Consider the following 22527-nt stretch of genomic DNA (forward strand, 5'->3'; position numbering starts at 1 on the left):
ACTTAGATATTCTTTAGTTTCTTTTAGCAGTTTTTACTATTTTCAGTATATGTCTTTATTGCTTTTATTAAATTTATTTCTATATGTTTTCATTTTTATTTTATTATAAATGGGAGTTGTTTCCTTAATTTTTCTTCTAGACTCCTTCTTATCGATACGTTAAAAATATAATTCCTTTATTCCTCAAAAATTATAAAATATTTTCATTCATTCTGTGGTTTCAGTGTTTTGTTTTTTTTAGATTCGTTAAGATTTTCTACGTACAGGATCATGTCTTTTGTGAGCAAAGACACTTTTAATATTTACCTTGACTCTCCAGTATAATATTCAATAAAAATTGTGAGAGACAACAAGGTTACTAGATGCCCTCTTCCAAAAATACAGTCCATGTGCATAGAAGAATATATTCTATTTTGTTACATCTTCCCATAGACCTTTTGTTATTATGAAATGTGCTTTTCTAATATGAAACATCTTTTTCTTAAAGACTTCTTTGCCTCATAATAACATACCTAAAGCTCTTTTCTGTTTGTTTGATGTATGACATCTTTTTCATCATTTTATTTTCAGTTTACTTGTGTCTTTGTACATCAAACATGTCTCTTATGAAGAGCCTAAGGTGTAGTGAAGTCGCTCAGTCGTGTCCGACTCTTTGCGACCCCGTGGACTATAACCCACTAGGTTTCTCCATCCATGGGATTCTCCAAGCAAGAATACTGGAGTGGGTTGCCATTTCCTTCTCCAGGGGCTCTTCCCGACCCAGGGATCGAACCCAGGTCTCCCGCATTGGAGGCAGACGCTCTAACCTCTGAGCCACCAGGGAAGCCCATATGAAGAGCCTAGAGATGGATATTGGGTTTTAATCATTAAACAATCTGTTTATTTTCTTTATGGTTGCTACAGAAATTTCATCCCATTAGCTTTGACTGACTTCACATAAATACAGTTTCTTTGCTTCAGTATATCTCCATTTTCTTGTTCTTCCTTTGTAGCATTATTGTCATATATCTTTTATCTCTGTTTGTTATTGTCTTAACAGTGGCATCTTAACCATAATCCACTATCAGAATCTTATGCTATTCAATGAAATTACCACTATCAAAATCTTAGGCTATTCAATGAAATTAAACAAGCAAATGTTCATTCTGTCTTCTCTGTTTACCCCGTTGTTAGCATTTCTAATATTCTTCATTTTCTTCTATGAATGTGAGCTATTATATGGAGTTATATTTCCTTTCAGTTTGAAGAACTTTCTTTCCTGTTTCTTGTAAGGCAAGTGTGCTAGCAGTCTTTCTTTATCTGGAAATGCATTATTTCATCATCGTTTCTAAAAGATAGGTTTGCTGGGTATAGAATTCTTGGTGGACAATTTTCCTTGCAATAACTTGATACTTTCTGCCAGTTACTGTACTTCATATTTTCTGAATAAAAATTCAGTTGTTAGTCTTGCTTTGCCCCTGTACATCATGAGTCACTTTTTTTGTAATGTTCATTTTTCTTTTCTTTCCCATTTTTCTTAGCTTTCCACAGTTTCTTTATCTGTTTAGATATGGACCTCTTTCTGTTTATCCTGAGATTTTGTTGACCGTCTTGGATCTGTAGATTAATGATTTTCATCAGTTTCAGAAGCTTTCAGCCATGGATTCTTCTAATATTCTTTTCCTTATTTCTCTTTGTTTGGACTCCATTTTCACATATGTTGGTACACATGATACTGTTTTTTAGGGTTTTGGAGCTTACTCACATTCTCTCTTTCTCTCTCTATCTCACTCCCTCTCCTCCTCTTCCTCACTCTTTCTCTTTCTTGTTTTTCCTTCTCAGTGTTTTTCATCTCAATTATTTGGATATTTTCTGTTATCTTCAGGTTTGGTGTTTTTTTTTCCTGTCAATTCAAATATACTGCTGAAAGTATGGTGAGTTTTTAGGTTTTTTTATTGTGCTTTTCAGTTGGTCGTATTTTCTAGTTGGTATTTCTTCATAATCCACTCATGTCCTTCTCATGTTCTCATCTAATTCTTTGAGTATAGCTTCTTGTTATGCATTGATTCTGTTTGTTATATCTGCTTTAAAATTGTTGCTGTCTTTAACCACTGGGCCCACTCAGAGACAGTTTCTTTCAGTTCAGTTCAGTCGCTCAGTCGTGTCCGACTCTTTGCGACCCCATGAATCGCAGCACACCAGGCCTCCCTGTTCATCACCATCTCCCAGAGTTCACTCAGACTCATGTCCATCAAGTCTGTGATGCCATCCAGCCATCTCATCCTGGGTCGTCCCCTTCTCCTCCTGCCCCCAATCTCTCCCAGCATCAGAGTTTTTTCCCGTGAGTCAACTCTTTGCATGAGGTGGCCAAAGTACTGGAGTTTCAGCTTTAGCATCATTCCTTCCAAAGAAATCCCAGGGTTGATCTCCTTCAGAATGGACTGGTTGGATCTCCTTGCAGTCCAAGGGACCCTCAAGAGTCTTCTCCAACACCACACTTCAAAAGCATCAATTCTTCGGCACTCAGCCTTCTTCACAGCCCAACTCTCACATCCATACATGACCAATGGAAAAACCATAGCCTTGACTAGACGGACCTTAGTCGGGAAAGTCATGTCTCTGCTTTTGAATATGCTATCTAGGTTGGTCATAACTTTTCTTCCAAGGAGTAAGCGTCTTTTAATTTCATGACTGCAGTCACCATCTGCAGTGATTCTGGAGCCCAAAAAATAAAGTCTGACACTGTTTCCTCTGTTTTCTCCATCTATTTCCCATGGAGTGATGGGACCGGATGCCATGATCTTCGTTTTCTGAATGTTGAGCTTTAGGCCAACTTTTTCGCTCTCCTCTTTTCACTTTCATCAAGAGGATTTTTAGCTCCTCTTCACTTTGTACCATAAGGGTGGTGTCATCTGCATATCTGAGGTTACTGATATTTCTCCCAGCAATCTTGATTCCAGCTTGTGTTTCTTCCAGTCCAGCATTTCTCATGATGTACCCTGCATATAAGTTAAATAAGCAGGGTGACAATATACAGCTTTGACATACTCCTTTTCCTATTTGGAACCAGTCTGTTGTTCCATGTCCAGTTCTAACTGTTGCTTCCTGACCTGCATACAGGTTTCTCAAGAGGCAGGTCAGGTGATCTGGTATTCCCATCTCTTTCAGAATTTTTCACAGTTTATTGTGATCCACACCGTTAAAGGCTTTGGCATAGTCAATAAAGCAGAAATAGATGTTTTTCTGGAACTCTCTTGCTTTTCCATGATCCAGCGGATGTTGGCAATTTGATCTCTGGTTCGTCTGCCTTTTCTAAAACCAGCTTGAACGTCAGGGAGTTCACGGTTCATGTATTGCTGAAGCCTGGCTTGGAGAATTTTGAGCATTACTTTACTAGCATGTGAGATGAGTGCAATTGTGCGGTAATTTGAGCATTCTTTGGCATTGCCTTTCTTTGGGATTGGAATGAAAACTGACCTTTTCCAGTCCTGTGGCCACTGCTGAGTTTTCCAGGTTTGCTGGCATGTTGAGTGCAACACTTTCACAGCATCATCTTTCAGTATTTGAAACAGCTCAATTGGAATTCCATCACCTCCACTAGCTTTGTTCGTAGTGATGCTTTCTAAGGCCCACTTGACTTCACATTCCAATTTCCAGGTGTAACTATTACTTCCCTTTTTCTTAGTACATCATCCAACTTTCGTTAGAAACTATTTATTTTGCAAAATATATCATACCAAATTTGGGTTCTGATTTTACCCCTGAAATTTGTTCTGTTGTTGGTGATTTTGTTTTTGAATAATTTACTTGGACTTTTTTTTTTTTTTTTAAATTTTAAAATCTTTAATTCTTACATGCGTTAGAATTTCTCTCTGCTGGACTGTAGCTTTAAGCAGAACTCTTCTCTTTCCAAATTCATTCTTCCAGAGTTCAGCATTTTTATTGAAGCCTTCCCTGGGTGTAGATATGTAGCATGCTGTATCAGTTCAGTCACCTTCCTCAGCTTAAATCTTTGATTTTCATGGGCATTCCCAGGCTTGTCAACTCAACTATACCTGCTGCTCCTGCTGTTATGGTGTTTGAAGGGGTTAGGTCCCTTCCAAGATGCCATAGGTTTTTGCTCTTTTTGTCTCAAATTTTATCACCTTTTTACAAATGAACTAAATGCTTCTCAACTTCTTAAAATTAATTTCTAGAAAAACAGATTATATTTTATTTGGAGGTGGTTAGAAAGGTGTCTTCTCTTAGTATGGATTTTAGCTTGACTTTTTTTCAGTCTTTTAAAGGAATTGATCCACTTTCTGTGGTTTGCCTTGTTTCTGTCTAAAATTCCTATCATACTTATCTTGCGTCCTTTGTAGTTAATTTATCTTTTGCACTGGTTGTATTTAAGATGTTTTAAAATTTATAGCTAGTTTTTACCATTCTTTCATGCTATTCTTTGGGGTCATTTTCTTCATGTTTCTTTTATTCTCTGCAGGCTTTCCTATAGCCTCTTGAACACATGAATTTGGTTGTAATGTTTTACTCTTTATTTTACTAGTTTCATCATCTGCATTATTTCTGGTTTTGTTTCTTTTGATTAATTTTTCTCATTCTTATGAGTCATTTTCTTTCTTCTTTGAATGCCTCACAATTTTTATTAGATGCCAGCCACTGTGGGTTTTGTTGAGTGCCAGACAAGACATTCTGAAAATTATCATCCACTTTTTTCTGAGACATTGCCAAGGTCCAGCCCCTGCAGGATACAGGGGAACCTGAAGGAAAAACGGCGTCAGCGGATGATTTAGAGAGATAAGGAAAGAATATTGTAGATAAGAAAATAGAGGAGAGAAAGAGGCTGATAGTCCTTGGTTTACATAGAGAACCAATAAAACTCTGAGACAAGAAGTTTGCCCTGTTCACGGAGGCCACAGGTGCTCTCTTGGTCTCCCACCGGAGTGAAGATGCAGAACGTCTTCCCGTTCAGGTCTTAGAAACCTGGGCAGATAAGTGAACGCAGGGAGCCTCTATGCTCCAAGGAATCAGCCTGAAAAACAGAGGGAGGGAGAGAAAGAATGATTGATGCGGGGAAACCAAGCTGCTCTGGTGTGCAAGGCCCAATAGCTTATTTTTAAAAGGTACTTTTATACCTTGTCTTATACATAAAGGGAAATGAGTGATGCAAAATCACACAGAGTCAGCCCAAACATTACATCTGTTTTGTCTTTATCGAAACCAGGATTTTTTTTGCAAACCTTTCCCATAAACAATATTGTGTACATTATCTTCTGGCCTTGGAGGCCTGTGAACATTTTACAACCCTCTTTTGATAAAGGCTGCTCAACCAGAGAACTTATTTTCCCTCAAGTGTTTTTTCTTTATATTTCTAATCTGTGTCAGCTTCAGAAAATATCAAACAGTTACATTCTTACAAAGCAAAGAGGCAGTGAGTTACAAGAAAGAACCAATTAGCTTAAAAGTCTGATGTAGTTAAATTCAAGGCTACACTTGTTTTTCTTACTTTCCAACTATGTTAACTAATGCACTGCCAGGTGCACAGTAGATAAAAGATATGAGAACTTAGCAACAACAATTGGCCCAATAATGAAATCCTACATTAGCACTACTCTAATAACTTTTAACTCTTTAAAAGGTTCTATGTTTTAAGCATTTCGTGCCTCTCACAGTTGGGAGGCTGTAAATAATCATATGCATAGCTGCAAGAGTCTAGATACACGTGCCAGTCAAGCTAAAATGCTAATAGAGGGGTTTTGATTAGAAATACTCCTCTCATGTCCAGGAGACTTATTAGCTATAGCCCTAAGTTAATTTTCTCCAGAGAAAGGTGGTCAGGAATAGCCCCCTGTTAATGTCAGAAGAGTTGGTGAAAGTCATGAAATAGGAAATCAGACAGATTCTGGTTTTTGGGTAGATGCTCGAGAAAGCCTAGGGAGCCCATTGAGTTCTGAAGCCTTGCTTAACAGTTCTCTTCCACATGACCTTGTCATGGGTGGGATCTCCCGTGGTGGCTCCCGGCAGGACATAATTAATGTTTGTCTTTTCAAGACTTTTTAATCAAGGTTTGTAAAGTGGACCAATGCAGCATGTAGTCTAAGGTTAACTTTACCCAGGTACTAAGGTAAAACATTTTTTGTACTTTTTTGGATAAATTAGAAGGCTTTTCTGTTCTAATTCATTGGAACACAAAAATATTCCAGGCCCTATGTTTGCTCCAGATATTGTCCTGTCTGCTCTTTCCATTCTTTCCTCAGCATTGGGTGGTTTCTTCATATACAGGAGCTCTTGAGTATTCAGCTGAAGAATTGCTGGGGTCTTTCTGCAGACTTAGGGAGCTCACTGTCATGTGCATCTTGGTACTGTGCCTCATAATAATTTAGCTACCCTACCGTCTATAGTCCCAGCTCCTTTCCCTCAACTCAGGGAGATACCCAGTCTCTGTCTGGGTTACTCTGCCTATACTACTGTGCTTCTCTGCCTGACAATCCAACATCTAAAAGCTATTATTTTATATATTTTATGCAGCTTTTTATACTTTTTTTATAGTAGAAGTATAAACCCTATCCATCTTGGCTCAGCCATGCAGTCTTCAATGCAGAATCCATTTCATTTTTTATGATTTTACTTTAGTCTTCAACCCCGAAGTGACACAGCCTCAATTTTCTTTTAGTTACTCACCCTTTTTGAGTATTGCCAAAGTTTTCAGTCTATTATTCTCATAGAAACAACAGTTCTTTAATTTCTTACTGTTAGCTTATTGATTTCTAATTTAATCAGACCTTGCATACTATCACTGAGTCTGCCATAGCTCAGTTTTCAATTTCAGTATCAGTTCAGTCACTCACTCGTGTCTGACTCTTTGCAACCGGAAGGACTGCAGCATGCCAGGCCTCCCTGTCCATCACCAACTCCCAGGGTTTACTCAAACTGATGTCCATCAAGTCAGTCATGCCATCCAACCATCTCATCCTCTGTCATCGCCTTCTCCTCCCACCTTCAATCTTGCCCAGCATCAGGGTCTTTTCAAATGAGTCAGTTCTTCGCATCAGGTGGCCAGAGTATTGGAGTTTCAGCTTCAACATCAGTCCTTCCAATGAATATTCAGGACTGATTTCCTTTAGGATGGACTGGTTGGATCTCCTTGCAATCCAAGGGACTCTCAAGAGTCTTCTCTAACACCACAGTTCAAAAGCATCAATTCTTTGGTGCTCAGTTTTCTTTATAGTCCAATTCTCACATCCATACATGACTACTGGAAAAACCATAGCTTTAACTAGACAGACTTGTTGGCAAAGTAATGTCTCTGCTTTTTGATACGCTAACTGGGTTGGTCATAACTTTTATTACAAAGAATAATTTCATGGCTGCAGTCGCCATCTGCAGTGATTTTGGAACCCCCCCAAAATCAAGTCTGCTACTGTTTCCACAGTTTCTCCATCTATTTGCCATAAAGTGATGGGACCAGATGGTATGATCTTAGTTTTCTGAATGTTGAGCTTTAAAACAAATTTTTCACTCTATTCTTTCACTTTCATCAAGAGTCTATTTAATTCTTCGCTTTCTGCCATAAGGGTGGTGTCTTCTGCATATCTGAGGTTACTGATAATTCTCCCGGCAATCTTGATTCCAGCTTGTGCTTTTCCAGCCCAGCGTTTCTCATGATGTACTCTGCATATGACTTAAATAAGCATGGTGACAATATACAGCCTTAACATACTCCATTTCCTATTTGGAACCAGTCTGTTGTTCCATGTCCAGTTCTAACTGTTGCTTCCTGACCTGCATACAGGTTACCCAAGAGACAGGTCAGGTGGTCTGGTATTCCCATTTCTTTCAAAATTTTCCAGAGTTTATGGTGATCCACACAGTCAAAGGCTTTGGCATAGTCATAAAGGAGAAATAGATGTTTTACTGGAACTCTCTTGGTTTTTCAGTGATCCAATGAATGTTGGCAATTTAATTTCTGGTTCCTCTGCCTTTTCTAAAACCAACTTGAACATCTGGAGGTTCACAGTTCACGTATTGTTGAAGTTTAGCTTGGAGAATTTTGAGCATTCCTTTACTAGTGTGTGAGATGAGTGCAATTGTGCAATTGTGCGGTAGTTTGAGCATTCTTTGGCATTGCCTTTCTTTGGGATTGGAATGAAAACTGACCTTTTCCAGTCCTGTGGCCACTGCTGAGTTTTCCAAATTTTGCTGGCATATTGAGTGCAGGACTTTCACAGCATCCTCTTTTAGAATTTGAAATAGTTCAACTGTAATTCCATCACCTCCACTTGCTTTATTTCTTAATGATACTTCCTAAGGTTCATTTTGCCTCACATTCCAGGATGCCTGGCTCTAGGTGAGGGATAACACCATTGTGATTATCTAAGTCATGAAGATATTTTTGTATAGTTTTCCTGTGTATTCTTGCCACCTCTTCTTAATATCTTCTGCTTCTGTTAGGTCCATACCATTTATGTCCTTTATTGAGCCCATCTTTGAATGAAATGTTACCTTGGTATCTCTGATTTTCTTGAAGAGAACTCTAGTCTTTCCCATTCTATTGCTTTCCTCTATTTCTTTACATTTATCACTGAGAAAGGCTTTCTTATCCCTCCTTGCTATTCTTTGGTAGTCTGCATTCAAATGGTTGTATCGTTCCTTTTCTCCTCTGCTTTTTGCTTCTCTTCTTTTGTCAGGTATTTTTAAGATCTCCTCAGACAGCGTTTCTACCTTTTTCAGTTCAGTTCAGTCGCTCAGTCATGTTCAGCTCTTTGCAAACCCATGAACCACAGCACACCAGGCCTCCCTGTCCATCACCAATTCCTGGAGTTTACCCAAACTCATGTCTATTGAGTCGGTGATGCTATCTAACCGTCTCATCCTCTGTTGTCCCCTTCTCCTCCTGCCTTCAATCTTCCCCAGTATCACGGTCTTTTCAAATGAGTCAGCTTTTTGCATCAGCGGGCCAAATATTGGAGTTTCAGCTTCAACATCAGTCCTTCCAAAGAACACCCAGGACTGACCTCCTTTAGAATGGACTGGTTGTATCTCCTTGCAGTCCAAGGGACTCTCAAGAGTCTTCTCCAACACCACAGTTCAAAATCATCAACTCTTCTACTCTCAGCTTTCTTTATAGTCCAACTCTCACATCCATACATGACCGCTGGAAAAAGTATAGCCTTGACTCGACGGACCTTTGTTGGAAAATTAATGTCTCTGCTCTTAATATGATGTCTAGGTTGGTCATAACTTTCCTTCCAAGGAGTAAGCTTCTTTTAATTTCATGGCTGTAGTCACCATCTGCAGTGATTTTGGAGCCCAAGAAAATAAAGTCAGCCACTGTTTCCACTGTTTCCCCATCTATTTGCCATGAAGTGATGGGACCAGATGCCATTATCTTAAGTTTTCTGAATGTTGAGCGTCAAGCCAACTTTTTCACTCTCCTCTTTCAGTTTCATCAAGAGGCTCTTTAGTTCTTCACTTTCTGCCATAAGCGTGCTGTCATCTGCATATCTGATCTGAGGTTATTGATATTTCTCCCGGCAGTCTTGATTCCACCTCATGCTTCATCCAGCCCAGTCTTTCTCATGATGTTCTCTGCATACAAGTTAAATAAGCAGGGTGACAGTATACAGCCTTGACATATTCCTTTTCCTATTTTGAACCAGTCTGTTTTTCCATGTTCCTTCCTGACCTGCATACAGGTTTCTCAAGAGGCAGGTCAGGTGGTCTGGTATTCCCAACTCTTTCGGAATTTTCCAGAGTTTATTGTGATCCACATAGTCAAAGGCTTTGGCATAGTCAATAAAGCAAAAATAAATGTTCTTCTGGAACTCTCTTGCTTTTTCGATTTCTTTTTCTTAGGGAAGGTGTTGGTCCCAGCCTCCTATACAATGCCTCTACCCATAGTTCATCACTCACTTTGTCTAGGAGCAACTGTGAGGAGATATCTCACACCCAAGGGCAAAGGAGAAGCCCCAGCAAGATGATAGTAGGGGCAAATTTGCATTCAGAATAAAGCCTCATTCCCGCCAGAGACACTCAGAGGGCTCAAACAAACCTTGTGCACACCAGGACCCAGGTACCCCACAGAGACTGAGACAGAGCTGTGTTTGAGCATCTCCTGTGGCGGTGCGGTCAGCAGTGAATTGCTACAGGGACAGGAGCTCTGGGTGTAGCAGACTTGCATATGGCATAAGCCTTCTTGAAGGAAGTCTCCGTTAACCTCACCATAGAGCTGCCAGAACTTACACAGGACTGGGAAATGAACTCTTGAAGGGCACAAACAGAACCTTGTGTGTACCAGGACCCAGGAGAAAGGAGCAGTGACCCCACAAGAGAGTGACCCAGACTTTCCTGTGAGTGTCCAGGAATCTCCAGTGGAGGTGTGGGTCGGTGGTACCCTGCTCCAGGGTTGGGGCCATTGAGTGTAGCAATATGTGCGTGGGATCTTTTGAAGGAGGTTGCTGTTATCTTCATTACCTCCACCATAGTTTGGCCCCTGGTAAATAGCAGGGAGGGGACACATGCCACCCATCAACAGAAAATTGGATTAAAGATTTACTGAGCCTGGCCCTGCCCATCAGAACAAGACCCAGTTTCCCCCTCAGTCTCTCCCATCAGGAAGCTTCCGTAAGCCGCTTATCCTTCTGTATCAGAGGGCAGACAGACTGAAAACCACAATCACAGAAAACTAACAGGTCTAATCACATTGACCACAGCATTGTCTAACTCAATGAAACTATGAACCATGCTGTGTAGGGCCACCCAAGACGTATGGATCATGGTGGACAGTTCTGACAAAATGTGATCCCCTGGAGAAAGGAATGGCAAACCACTTCTCTATTCTTGCTTTGAGAACCCCATGAACAGTATGAAAAGGCAAAAAGAGAAGACCCTGAAAGATGAACTCCCCAGGTCAGTAGGTACCCAAAATGCTATTGGAGATCAGTGGTGAAATAACTCCAGAAAGAATGAAGAGATGGGGCCAATGCAAAAACAACACCCAGTTGTGGAAGTGACTGATGATGGACGCAAGGTCCTATGCTATAAAGAGTAGTATTGTGTAGGAACCTGGAATGTTAGTTTCATGAATCAAAGCAAATTGGAAGTGGTCAAACAGAAGATGGCAAGAGTGAATGTTGACATTTTAGGAATCAGCAAACTAAAATATACTGGAATGGGTGAATTTAACTCAGATGACCATTATATCTACTACTATGGGCAAGAATCCCTTAGAAGAAATGGAGTAGCCACCATAGTTACCAAAAGAGTCCAAAATGCAGTGCTTGGACGCAGTCTCACAAACATCAGAATGATCTGTTCGTTTCCAAGGCAAACCGTTCAATATCATGGTAATCCAAGTCTGTGCCCTGCGCAGTAATGCTGAACAAGCTGAAGTTGAACAGTTCTATGAAGACTTACAATAACTTCTAGAACTAACACCCAGAAAAGATGTCCTTTTCATTATAGGGGACTGGAATGCAAAAGTAGGAAGTCAAGAGATACCTGGAGTAACAGGCAAATTTGGCCTTGGAGTACAGAATGAAGCAGGGCAAAGGCTAATAGATTTTTGCCAAGAGAACCCACTGATGATAGCAACCACCTTCTTCCAACAACACAAGAAGACTCTAGACATGGACATCACTAGATGGTCAACACTGAAATCAGATTGATTACATTCTTTGCAGCCAAAGATGGAGAAGTCTCTACAGTCAGCAAAAACAAGACTTGGGAGCTGACTGTGGCTCAGATAATGAACTCCTTTATTGCCAAATTCAGACTTAAATTGAAGAAAGTAGGGAAAACCACTAGACCTTTCAGGGCTGACCTAAATCAAATCCCTTACGATTATACAGTGGAAGTGACAGATTCGAGGGTCTGATCTGATAGAGTGCCTGATGAACTAGCTCATTTTTGATACATTGAATTTCAGTTCCTCAATATGGAAGCATATGATGATCTTGCCAAAGTGATTAGCATGTCATGAATACCGGTTATTGATTTTTCCAGAAGTATCTCTTAATCTATTTTATTTGTTAAAGAAAGATGTTATTGCAGTACATAGAAACAGAAGTTCCATGGAGAGATGCCAGTTTCAACTGATGCTTCGTGTCTCACCTGCCACCCCAGCTTCAAACAAAAACTAGATATTAATGTATATGTTGCTAGATATAAGTCCTAGTTATAGGAAATACAGAAAATAGAAGATCATTCTGTCTGACTGAATCCTTATGGTATCATTTTAGTCCAGAATGGGGTATTCATACCAAATGACTCAGTTTATTCAACAATTAAATGGCATATAATATAAACAAGTAGACTTAAAGATACAATTTTACGGTGTCAGGAGGGAGGTAGGAGGAGGGTTTGGGATTGGGAACACGTGTACACCCGTGGCGGATTCATGTTGATATGTGGCAAAACCAATACAATATTGTAAAGTAAAAAAAAAGTAAAATTACCTTTAAAAAATAAAAAAAAATCCATTACCTTAAAAAATAAATAAAAGTATAGTTTCATGAAAAAAAAATACCAGATATAAAAACTCTATTAATGGATATATATTTAGTGAAGGAAATATACTTTAGACTGTTGAAGGGACTATTAGTAAATTAGAATATAATACTGAGGAATTTACCCAGACATAGAATTTAATAGAATGGCATTTCTGGAAAAAAAACAAACAATCATTTGAGAGGCTTTGTAAGTCCTTTACATAATATTCAAAAGAAGGGAGACATATTGGAAATTAGTAATAAAATTTACTGAAATTTCAAAAATTGGTTAGAAAAATGGATTGAATTTAGTATTAAGTAGATTAAGAAAAATATTTCACATCTATGCATACCATAGTCAAAGTACGAAACATCAAAGACCAAGATAAATTCTTTAAAGCAATCAGAAAAGAAAGACTGCTATTTTAGTGTCAGTAAAAGAATTTAAATGTTATTAGTTTGGGGGCTTCTTTGGTAGCTCATTGCCAAACCCATTGAGAAAGACCTGTTGAGTCTTTCATTTTTTAAGACAATAATGGAACATTTCCAATCACATTTTCAGAACTGTTCTTATACTATGTGGTGATATGATTTACTATGAGTAAACCTGTCATTCTGTTGCTTTAATCTCCTTACTTCCTAATATTTCATGCTTGACCTAAACATGTGGGTCACATTCATAGTTTCAGTATAAATATAAATTAAATATATTTTTCCTTGATAGTTAATGTATCCTTGACATTGAGTTTTTATTCTTATGCATAAACTTCTGTTAATAGTCACATGTTAAGGGATAATACAAGGTAGCAGATAACTATGTCACCTGTTCTGTGGGATACTTACAGTGATATAATGCATTGTCATGTATTTTGCCCATATTTTTTCTCATGGATAATACAGCAAAAGAAAGGAGATATATTTTTATTTTATATAAGCTTATTATGTTTCTGATGCACTTAAAATCAGTGGTCCCCAATGTTTTTGGTACCAGGGACTGGTTTCATCAAAGACAATTTTTTCATGGACCAGAGGTGAAGGGGAATGGTTTTGCAAGGATTCATATATTGTGCCCTTCATTTGTATTATTATTACTTCATCTCCACCTCATTTTATCAGGCATTAAATCCTAGAGGTTAGGGACCCCAGCTTTAAATAACACTGGTCATACTGAAGTAGTTTAGTGGAAGATTTGGATTTAGTAAGCACACCAAAAGAGTTTCAGCTGTTTGGGTCTATACAAACATTACTGCCTCTCAGAAGCCTTCTTTGACCCTCTGTTTCCCTCCATCATTTTACATGGTTCAGTGTTCCCTGTACTGCCCTTTATTAACATTTAACACTCTCTAAGTGAGTATTTTAATCATTTTCTGCAAGCTATGTATTCTCTAGTTCTTATTCACAGTCCAGTTGAATGATACAGTATGACTTTGTGGTGACTCCTTCTGCTATTCCTTTCTCCCTTAGGCTTTTGTTCACCTTGTAAGAGTTGTGCTGTTTCCAAAAATGTAAATTTTTAGCAAAACATTAGTGACAAAATTGGTTGAGACATGAATTTAGAAAATGCCCTTGATCTATTGCATTCAGTATTTTACAGGTCAGGGTTTTACAGTTCTTAAGCTGCTTTTTATATTATCTTGTCTAGATGTGAATGTCTAGATTGATAACTAAAAGATTATGATAATGAACATTTATGGAAGGTTTTAGTAGGTACAGAACACAGTTCTGAGCTTCTCAGGTGGCATGAGTGGTAAAGAACACACCTGCCAATGCATGAGATATAAGAGACGTGGGTTTGATCTCTGGGTTCGAAAGATCCTCTGCAGGAGGGCATGGCAAGTCACTCCACTATTTTTGCCTTGAGAATCCCCGTGGACAGAGGAGCCTGGCAGGCTATAATCCGTAGGATCACAAAGAGTCATACACAACTGAAGTGACTGAGCACACGTGCACGAAACACATTTCTAAATATTTTATTTTACTCTCAGACCTTCTCACAGTTACACCGTTATACCTTCTCACAGTAACTATGAGGTCTAGATTCCATTATTATTGTTTTACTGATGAAGAAATTAAGAAAGAGGGAAGTAACTATCAGCTAGTACTTAGCAGAGTTAGGATTTACACTCAAGATATCTTGCTCCAAAGTCTGTATCATTCACCTCCGTGCTATAGAGAAAAGGGTATTAACAACAGCGACAACAAAAATGTAGGAATACCTTAACTCTGTAATTGGTAGTATACTTTTGAGAGAGAGTGTTTCATATTTTTATTTTTTAAGCAATGACATGGACTTAGAAGGCACTAAAATTTATTAGAGCAGAGAATTAAATATTAGAATACTAGCACTCATCACAAAAGAGAAACCAAGAAAAGCACCTTGATAGATGATTGCCTTGTGTAAATTGGAGAATTAAAAATTACCTAAAGTTTTAACTATGTACTGATGTATGGCAGCTCAGAAACCTTTAAGATTGATCTACAAAAGAAAGGTGGGATTTACCATATTGTATAATTTGGGAGTGTTTTTAGACAGAACTATTAACCTGTTGAAAGATAGGGTGAAAAATTAATATCGTCTTTGTGGTGCACAGATTTTAGAATAGAACTAATCCCAAGAGGGTTGTGATGGATGCTGATGGTGAGGTGAAAAGTTGTCTGGGCACAGAGCCAGAGAGCTTGACTTTTGCAGTTTTTTCTCCTACAACTTCATAGTGTAGTCACCAGGATGGTTCTTTTGTGACTAAACGTGAATTAAGGTTTTGGGTTTTGTAAACTATATTTTCAAGGGCTGCCCGAGTGGCACAGTAATAAAAAATCTGCCTACCAATGCAGGAGACACAGGTTTGATTTCTGGGTCAGGAAGATAGCCTGTTGAAAGAAATAGCAACCCACTCCTGTATTCTTGCCTGGAAAATTCCATGGACAGAGGATCCTGGTGGGTTACAGTCCATAGGATCACAGTCAGATGCGACTGAACACACATGCTCGTACATTTTCAAATAATACAGGCTTCTAAAATTTTGCCTAATAAATACTAATTTGTTGTTCATGAAAATCATTTTCGTTTAATTCTTTAGATGTGTACTAGCTTATAACTCACAGTTATTTGGCGAAACAGTTTTTGAATTCTACATTATTCTGTATTCGGATATTGATACTCTAGTTCCTTAGAAATTTTAACATGTTTAATGATCTCATCCATAATTGTGAGGTTTTCAGAAAGCTGAAAATGCCATTTCCAAGTCTAAATACATTACTTGAGTCAGAATAAGATGATTTTCAGAAGCATTTTTTTTTCTGTTTGTTATTGGTAGCTTTTATAGAAAGTGAAAAGTGAAGTCGCTCAGTCGTGTCCGACTCTTCACGACCCCATGGACCCTACCAGGCTGCTCTGTCCATGGAATTTTCCAGGCAAGAGTACTGGAGTGGGTTGCCATTTCCTTCCCTAGGGGATCTTCCCAACACAGGGATTGAACCCTGGTCTCCCGCACTGCAGGGAGACACTTTACCTTCTAAGCCACCAGGGAAGCCACGAAGTCATGTTAAAAATGGAAGATATTCAAATTGGAGACATTCGAGAGTGCATGTATATATAACAGTATTTGAATTGTGCTAAGTTGCTTCAGTCGTGTCCAACTCTTTGTGACCCTATGGATTATACCCCACCAGCCTTCTCTGCCCATGGAATTCTCCAGGCAAGAATACTGAAGTGGTTGCCATTTCCTTCTCCAGTGGATCTTCCCAACCCAGGAATCAAACCCCATCTCTTATGTCTCCTTCATTGGCATGCGGGTTCTTTAACACTAGCACCACCTGGAAAGCCCAGTATTTGGATAATACTGTTTTTGTTGCTTGCTGAAAATGAGTACGAAGTCCATTCTACCTTTGAATGTTAGTCAGAGGTTTTTCTTTCTTTGTTTTTTCTTTTGTTTTTTCCTCCTCTAGTGATGCTATTGCTGAAATTAGAGCCATTTGTATTGAAGAAATTGGAGTATGGATGAAAATGTATAGTGATGCCTTTTTGAATGACAGTTACCTAAAATATGTTGGCTGGACTCTTCATGACAGGGTAAGTTACTCTGTTCTCAGCTTTGATAGAAGATATGCTTTGTGCAAATATTAACGGTAAAAAGCTTGAAATTAAGATGGCATTTGTTGGCTTTTTTTTCCAAAAAGTGTAATAATAATGAAATTTGAGATGATATAGCTGAATACTGTTTACTTGTGGCCGTGATGAAACTTAAAACATTAGCACATGTCTCAAAACTCTTGTCTTAGTTGTAATGCTGTCTTAAACCACCACTGACAGCCTGATACATCTAAATTTAAGAAGATACAGTATCTTAAGAAGCTAATTACAATTATGATTACAGTCTTTTTCTTAGTTAATAATCGAAAGAGATTCCTTGTTTCTCTTAATATATAGAAACTAAGTAAGCTTTCTTATTTTGATTCTCAAGAGTCATAGCCATAGTAGAACTTTTATCAGAGGTGAATAGATTTGTTGGATTTTAGAATATTTGATCTTAAACTATTTCTGTACTTCCCATCTCTTAGAAAAGGCTCTGATATAAAAGGAATCCCACAGTATTGAATACTGGATATGTAATCATTAAAATAACAAAGGATAGGAATGAGAAAGCACTGGAATTTTTATATTGAATAGCCTAGATTCCTATAACTTGAACTGCCAGATTTTCACAGAAAAAAACTAAATCTCACAGCAGTCTGTTTTTAAAGTTGCTATATTCCATTATTTGAATTGTTATGAGTATCATAGGTATTAGAAAACATTTTAAATTTCTGTTTATTTATTTATTTTTGGCTGTGCTTCATCTTCATTGCTATGCCAGCTATTCTCTAGTTGTGGCAAGCTTGAGCTACATTCTGGTTGTGGTATGTAGGCTTTTCAATGTTGTGGCTTCTCTTTCTGCAGAGCACAGGCTCTAGGGAATGTGGGCTTCAGTAGTTGCACTTTCTGATCTCTAGAGCACAGGCTCAGGAGTTGTGGCACATGGGCTTAGTTGTTCCATGGTATGCGGGATCTTCCTAGATCAGGGATTTGAACCCTTATCTCCTACATTGGCAGGTGAATTCCTTACCACTGGGCCACAAGGGAAGCCCAGTATTTTATCTTTCTAAGTGCAATTTTATTTTTAGACTTTTAGGATAATTTTGGTAATATTCCTTGACTTTCTTTTTTATGCTATTTTTAAAAATTTGTTAATTGGAGGATAATGGCTTTACAATATTGTGTTGGTTTCTACATACAACATTGTGAATCAGAAATAATTTTATACATTTCCTCTCCCTCTTGAGCCTCCTCTGCTCACATCCAACCCCTCTAGGTCATCACAGAGAGCCAGGCTGGGCTCCCTGTGTTATATAGCAGCTTTCCACTAGTTATCCATTTTTACATGATAGTGTAGGCTCTGACATAAAGAAGCTTCCATAAGCCTCTTATCCTTATTCACCAGAGGGCAGACAGAATGAAATCCACAATAACAGGAAACTAGCCACCTAATCACATGGACCACAGCCTTGTCTAACTCAATGAAACTATGAGCCATGCTATGTAGGGTCACCCAAGATGGATGAGTCATGGTAGAGAGTTATGACAAAACATGGTCAACTGAAGAAGGGAATGGCAAACCACTGCAGTATTCTTGCCTTCAGAACCCCACGAACAGTATGAAAAGGCAAAAAGATAGGACCCTGAAAGATGAACTTCCCAGGTTGGTAGATGCCCAATATGCTACTGGAGAAGAGTGGAGAAATAACTCCAGAAAGAATGAAGAGACAGAGTCAAAGTGAAAACAGAGACCAATTCTGGATATGACTAGTGATGGAAGTGAAGTCCAATGCTCTAAAGAACAATGTTGCATAGGAACCTGGAATGTTAGGTCCATGAATCAATGTAAATTGGAAGTGGCCAAACACGCAAAAGTGGCAAAAGTGAACATTGACATTTTAGAAATCAGTGAACCAAAATGGACTGGAATGGACGAATTTAATTCAGATGACCATTATCTCTACTACTTTAGGCAAGAATCCCTTAGAAGAAATGGAGTAGCCCTCATAGTCAACAAAAGAATCCAGATTGCAGTACTTGGGTACAATCTCAAAAACGACAGACTGATTTGTGTTGGTTTCCATGGCAGACCATTCAGTATCACAGAATTCCAAGTCTGTGCCTGAACCAGTAATGCTGAAGAAGCTGAAGGTGAATGGTTTCTATGAAGACCTACAAGACCTTCTAAAACTAATACCAAAAGAAGATTCCTTTTCATCATAGGGGACTGGAATGCAAAAGTAGAAAGGCACGAGATACCTGAAGTTTGGCCTTGAAGTACAAAATGAAGCAGGGCAAAGACTTACAGAATTTTGCCAAGAGAACACACTGGTCATAGCAAACACCCTCTTCCAACAACACAAGAGATGATTCTACACATAGACATCACCAGATGGTCAACATCGAACTCAGATTGATTATATTTTTTGCAGCTGAAGATGGAGAAGCTCTATACCGTCAGCAAAAACAAGACCAGGAGCTGATTGTGGCTCAGATCATAAGCTCCTTATTGCAAAATTAATTTGAAGAAAGTAGGGAAAACCAGTAGACCATTCAGGTATGACCTAAATCAAATCCTTTATGATTATACGATGGAAAAGACAAAGATTCAAGAGATTAGACCTGCTAGACAGAGTGCCAGAAGAACTATGGATAGAGGTTCATGACATTGTACAAGAGGCAGTGATCAAGACCATCCCCAAGAGAAAGAAATGCAAAAGGGCAGAAAGGTTGTCTGAGGAGGTCTTAAAAATAGCTGAGAAAAGAAGAAAAGTGAAAGACAAAGGAGAAAAGGAAAATTATACACATTTAAATGCAGCGTTCCAAAGAATATCCTGGAGAGACAAGAAACTCTTCCTCAGTGATCAATGCAAAGAAATAGAGGAAAACAGTAGAATGGGAAAGACTAGAGGTGTCTTGAAGAAAATTAGAAATACCAAGGGAACATTTCATGCAAAAATGGGCTCAATAAAGGACAGAAACAGTATGGACCTAACAGAAGTAGACTCTATTAGGAAGAGGTGGCAAAAAGATCTTCATGGCCCAGATAACTACAATGGTGTGATCACTCAACTAAGAGCCAAACATCCTGGAATGTGAAGTCAAGTGGGCCATAGGAAGTATCACTAAGAAGTAAAGCTAGAGGAGGTGATGGAATTCCAGTTGAGCTATTTCAAATCCTTAAAGATGATGCTGTGAAAGTGCTGCACTCAATATGCCAGCAAATCTGGAAGACTGAGTAGTGGCCACAGAACTGGAAAAGGTCAGTTTTCTTTCCAGTCCCAAATAAAGGCAGTGCCAAAGAATGCTCAAAGTACTACACAACTGCGCTTGTCTCACATGCTAGCAAAATAATGCTCAAAATTCTCCAAGCGAGGCTTTAACGGTACCTGAACCAAGAACTTCCAGATATTTAAGCTGGATTTAGAAAAGGCAGAGGAACCAGAGATCAAATTGCCAACATCCACTGGATCATTGAATAAGCAAGAGAGTTCCAGAAAAACATCTGGAACATCTGCCTTATTGACTACACCAAAGCCTTTGACTGTATGGATCACAACAAACTGTGGAAAATTCTTAAAGAGATGGGACTACCAGGCCACCTTACCTGCCTCATGAAATCTGTATGCACGTCAAGAAGCAACAGTTAGAACCGGGCATGGAACGACAGACTGGTTCCAAATTGGGAAAGGAGTATATCAAGGCTGTCTAATGTCACCCTGCTTATTTAACTTATACGCAGAGTACATGATGCAAAATGCCGGGCTGGATGAAGCACAAACTGGAATCAAGATTGCCGGGAAAAATATCAATAACCTCAGATATGCAGATGACACCACCCTTATGGCTGAAAGCAAGAAGGAACTGAAGAGCCCCTTGATGAAAGTGAAAGAGGAGAGTGAAAAAGCTGGTTTAAAACTCAACATTCAAAAAACTAAGATCATGGCATCCAGTCCCATCACTTTATGGCAAGTAGACATGGAAACAATGGAAACAGTAAGAGACTTTATTCTTGTGCTCCAAAATCACTGGAAATATTGACTGCAGCCAGGAAATTAAAAGATACTTGCTCTTTGGAAGAAAAGCTATGACCAACCTAGACAGCATATTAAGCAGAGGCATTACTTTGCCAACAAAGGTCCATCTAGTCAAAGCTATGGTTTTTCCAGTAGTCATGTATGGATATGAGAGTTGAACCATAAAGAAAGTTGAGTGCCAAAGAATATATGGTTTTGAGCTGTGGTGTTGGAGAAGACTCTTGAGAGTCCCTTCGACTGCAAGAAGATCAAACCTGTCCATCCTAAGGAAATCAGTCCTGAATATTCATTGGAAAGACTGAAGCTGAAGTTGAAGCTCCAGTACTTGGGCCACTTGATGCAAAGAACTGACTCATTGGAGAAGACCCTGATGCTGGGCAAGATTGAAGGTAGGAGGAGAAGGGAATGACAGAGGGTGACATGGTTGGATGGCATCACCAACTCAATGGATATGAGTTTGAGCAAGCTTCAGGACTTGGTGATGGACAGGGAGGCCTGAGGTGCTGCTGTCCATGGAGTCTCAAAGGGTCGGACACGACTGAGCAACTGAACTGAATATATGTGTGTCAATGCTACTTTCTCCCTTCATCCTACCGTCTCTTTTCTCCATTGTGTCCACAATTAAGACTTATTTTCTGTATGTTACCATTGTTAACGTGTAGGTCATTTTTAGTTTTTTATTTTTAAAGAGCTCAGGGCAATTTATTTTTTTTAATAGGTTGGCAAGTTTTAAAATTTTTTAAATTGAAAAATAGTGTATATTATCCAAACTCTGTAGTACAGCAAAGTGACTCAGTTATACAGATACATACATTCCTTTCTTTATATTCCTTTCCAATATGATTTATCACTGGATATTCGGTATAGTTTCCTGTGCTATATATTAGGACCTTGTTTTTTATCCATTCTGAATGTAATAGTTTTCATCTACCAACCTCAGCCTCCTAGTCCATCTCTCTCCCTCTCCCCCTTCCCCATGGCAACCACAAGTCTGTTCTATATGTCAGTGAGTCTGTTTCTGTTTCATAGGTAGGTTCATTTGTAGCATATTTTAGATTCCACATAAGAGTTCTCATGGTATTTGTCTTGCTCTTTCTGACTTAACTTCACTTAGTATGATGCATCCATGTTGCTGCAAGTGGCATTATTTCATTTTTTTTTTATGGCTGAGTACTATTTCATTGTTTATATTTACCACATCTTAATCCATTCATCTGTCAATGGATATTTACATCGTTTCTGTGTTTTGGCTATTGTGAACAGTGCTGCCAGGAATATAAGGGTACACATATCTTTTTGACTCAAAGTTTTGTCCACGTATATTCCCAGCAGTGGGACTACTGGATCATATAATAATTCTGTTTTTATAGTTTTCTGAGAAACCTTTATTCTGTTTTCCATAGTGACTGTACAAACTTTCCTTCCCACCAACGGTGTAGAAAAGTTCCCTTTTTGCCACATCCTCTCTAGCATTTATTACTTGTAGACTTTTTAATGATGACCATTGTGACCGTGTAAGGTGGTACCTCATTGTAGTTTTCATTTGCATTTCTCTAATAATTTAGTTACACTGAGCATCTTTTCATGTACTTAGTGGCCTTTTGTATATCTTGTTTGGAGAAAGGTCTATCAAGGTTGTCTACCCACATTTTGATTGGGTTATTTGTTTTTTTGTTGTTAAATTGTATTGAGTTGTTTGTATATTTTAGAGATTAAGCCCTTGTCTGTCACATCATTTGCAGATGCTTTCTCCCATTCCATAGGTTTTTTTCAGTGTTTTTTTTTTTTAATGGTTTCCTTTGCTGTACAGAAGTATATAAATTTTATTATGTCTCATTGGTTTATTTTTTATTTCTATTGTCTTGGGACACCGATCTAAGAAAACACTGGTACAGTTTATGTCAGAGACTGTTTTGCTCATGCTATTTTCTAGGAGTTTTATGGTGTCTTATGT

At 38.6% G+C, this 22527-nt stretch overlaps 1 protein-coding gene across 3 annotated transcripts in view; it reads left to right on the forward strand.

Moving 5' to 3' along the window:
- The window catches only part of STAG1 (STAG1 cohesin complex component), a 469514-nt gene that overhangs the window by 314941 nt on the left and 132046 nt on the right, over window positions 1-22527 (forward strand). For all 3 annotated transcript variants that reach the window (XM_060395498.1, XM_012102945.4, XM_060395501.1), the window contains one exon: window positions 16410-16533. In XM_060395498.1, the coding sequence (XP_060251481.1) occupies window positions 16410-16533 (124 nt within the window). The remainder of the gene's footprint in view (window positions 1-16409; window positions 16534-22527) is intronic.

The sequence above is a fragment of the Ovis aries genome, chromosome 1 (genome assembly GCF_016772045.2).
Source record: "Ovis aries strain OAR_USU_Benz2616 breed Rambouillet chromosome 1, ARS-UI_Ramb_v3.0, whole genome shotgun sequence".
NCBI lineage: Eukaryota > Metazoa > Chordata > Mammalia > Artiodactyla > Bovidae > Ovis > Ovis aries.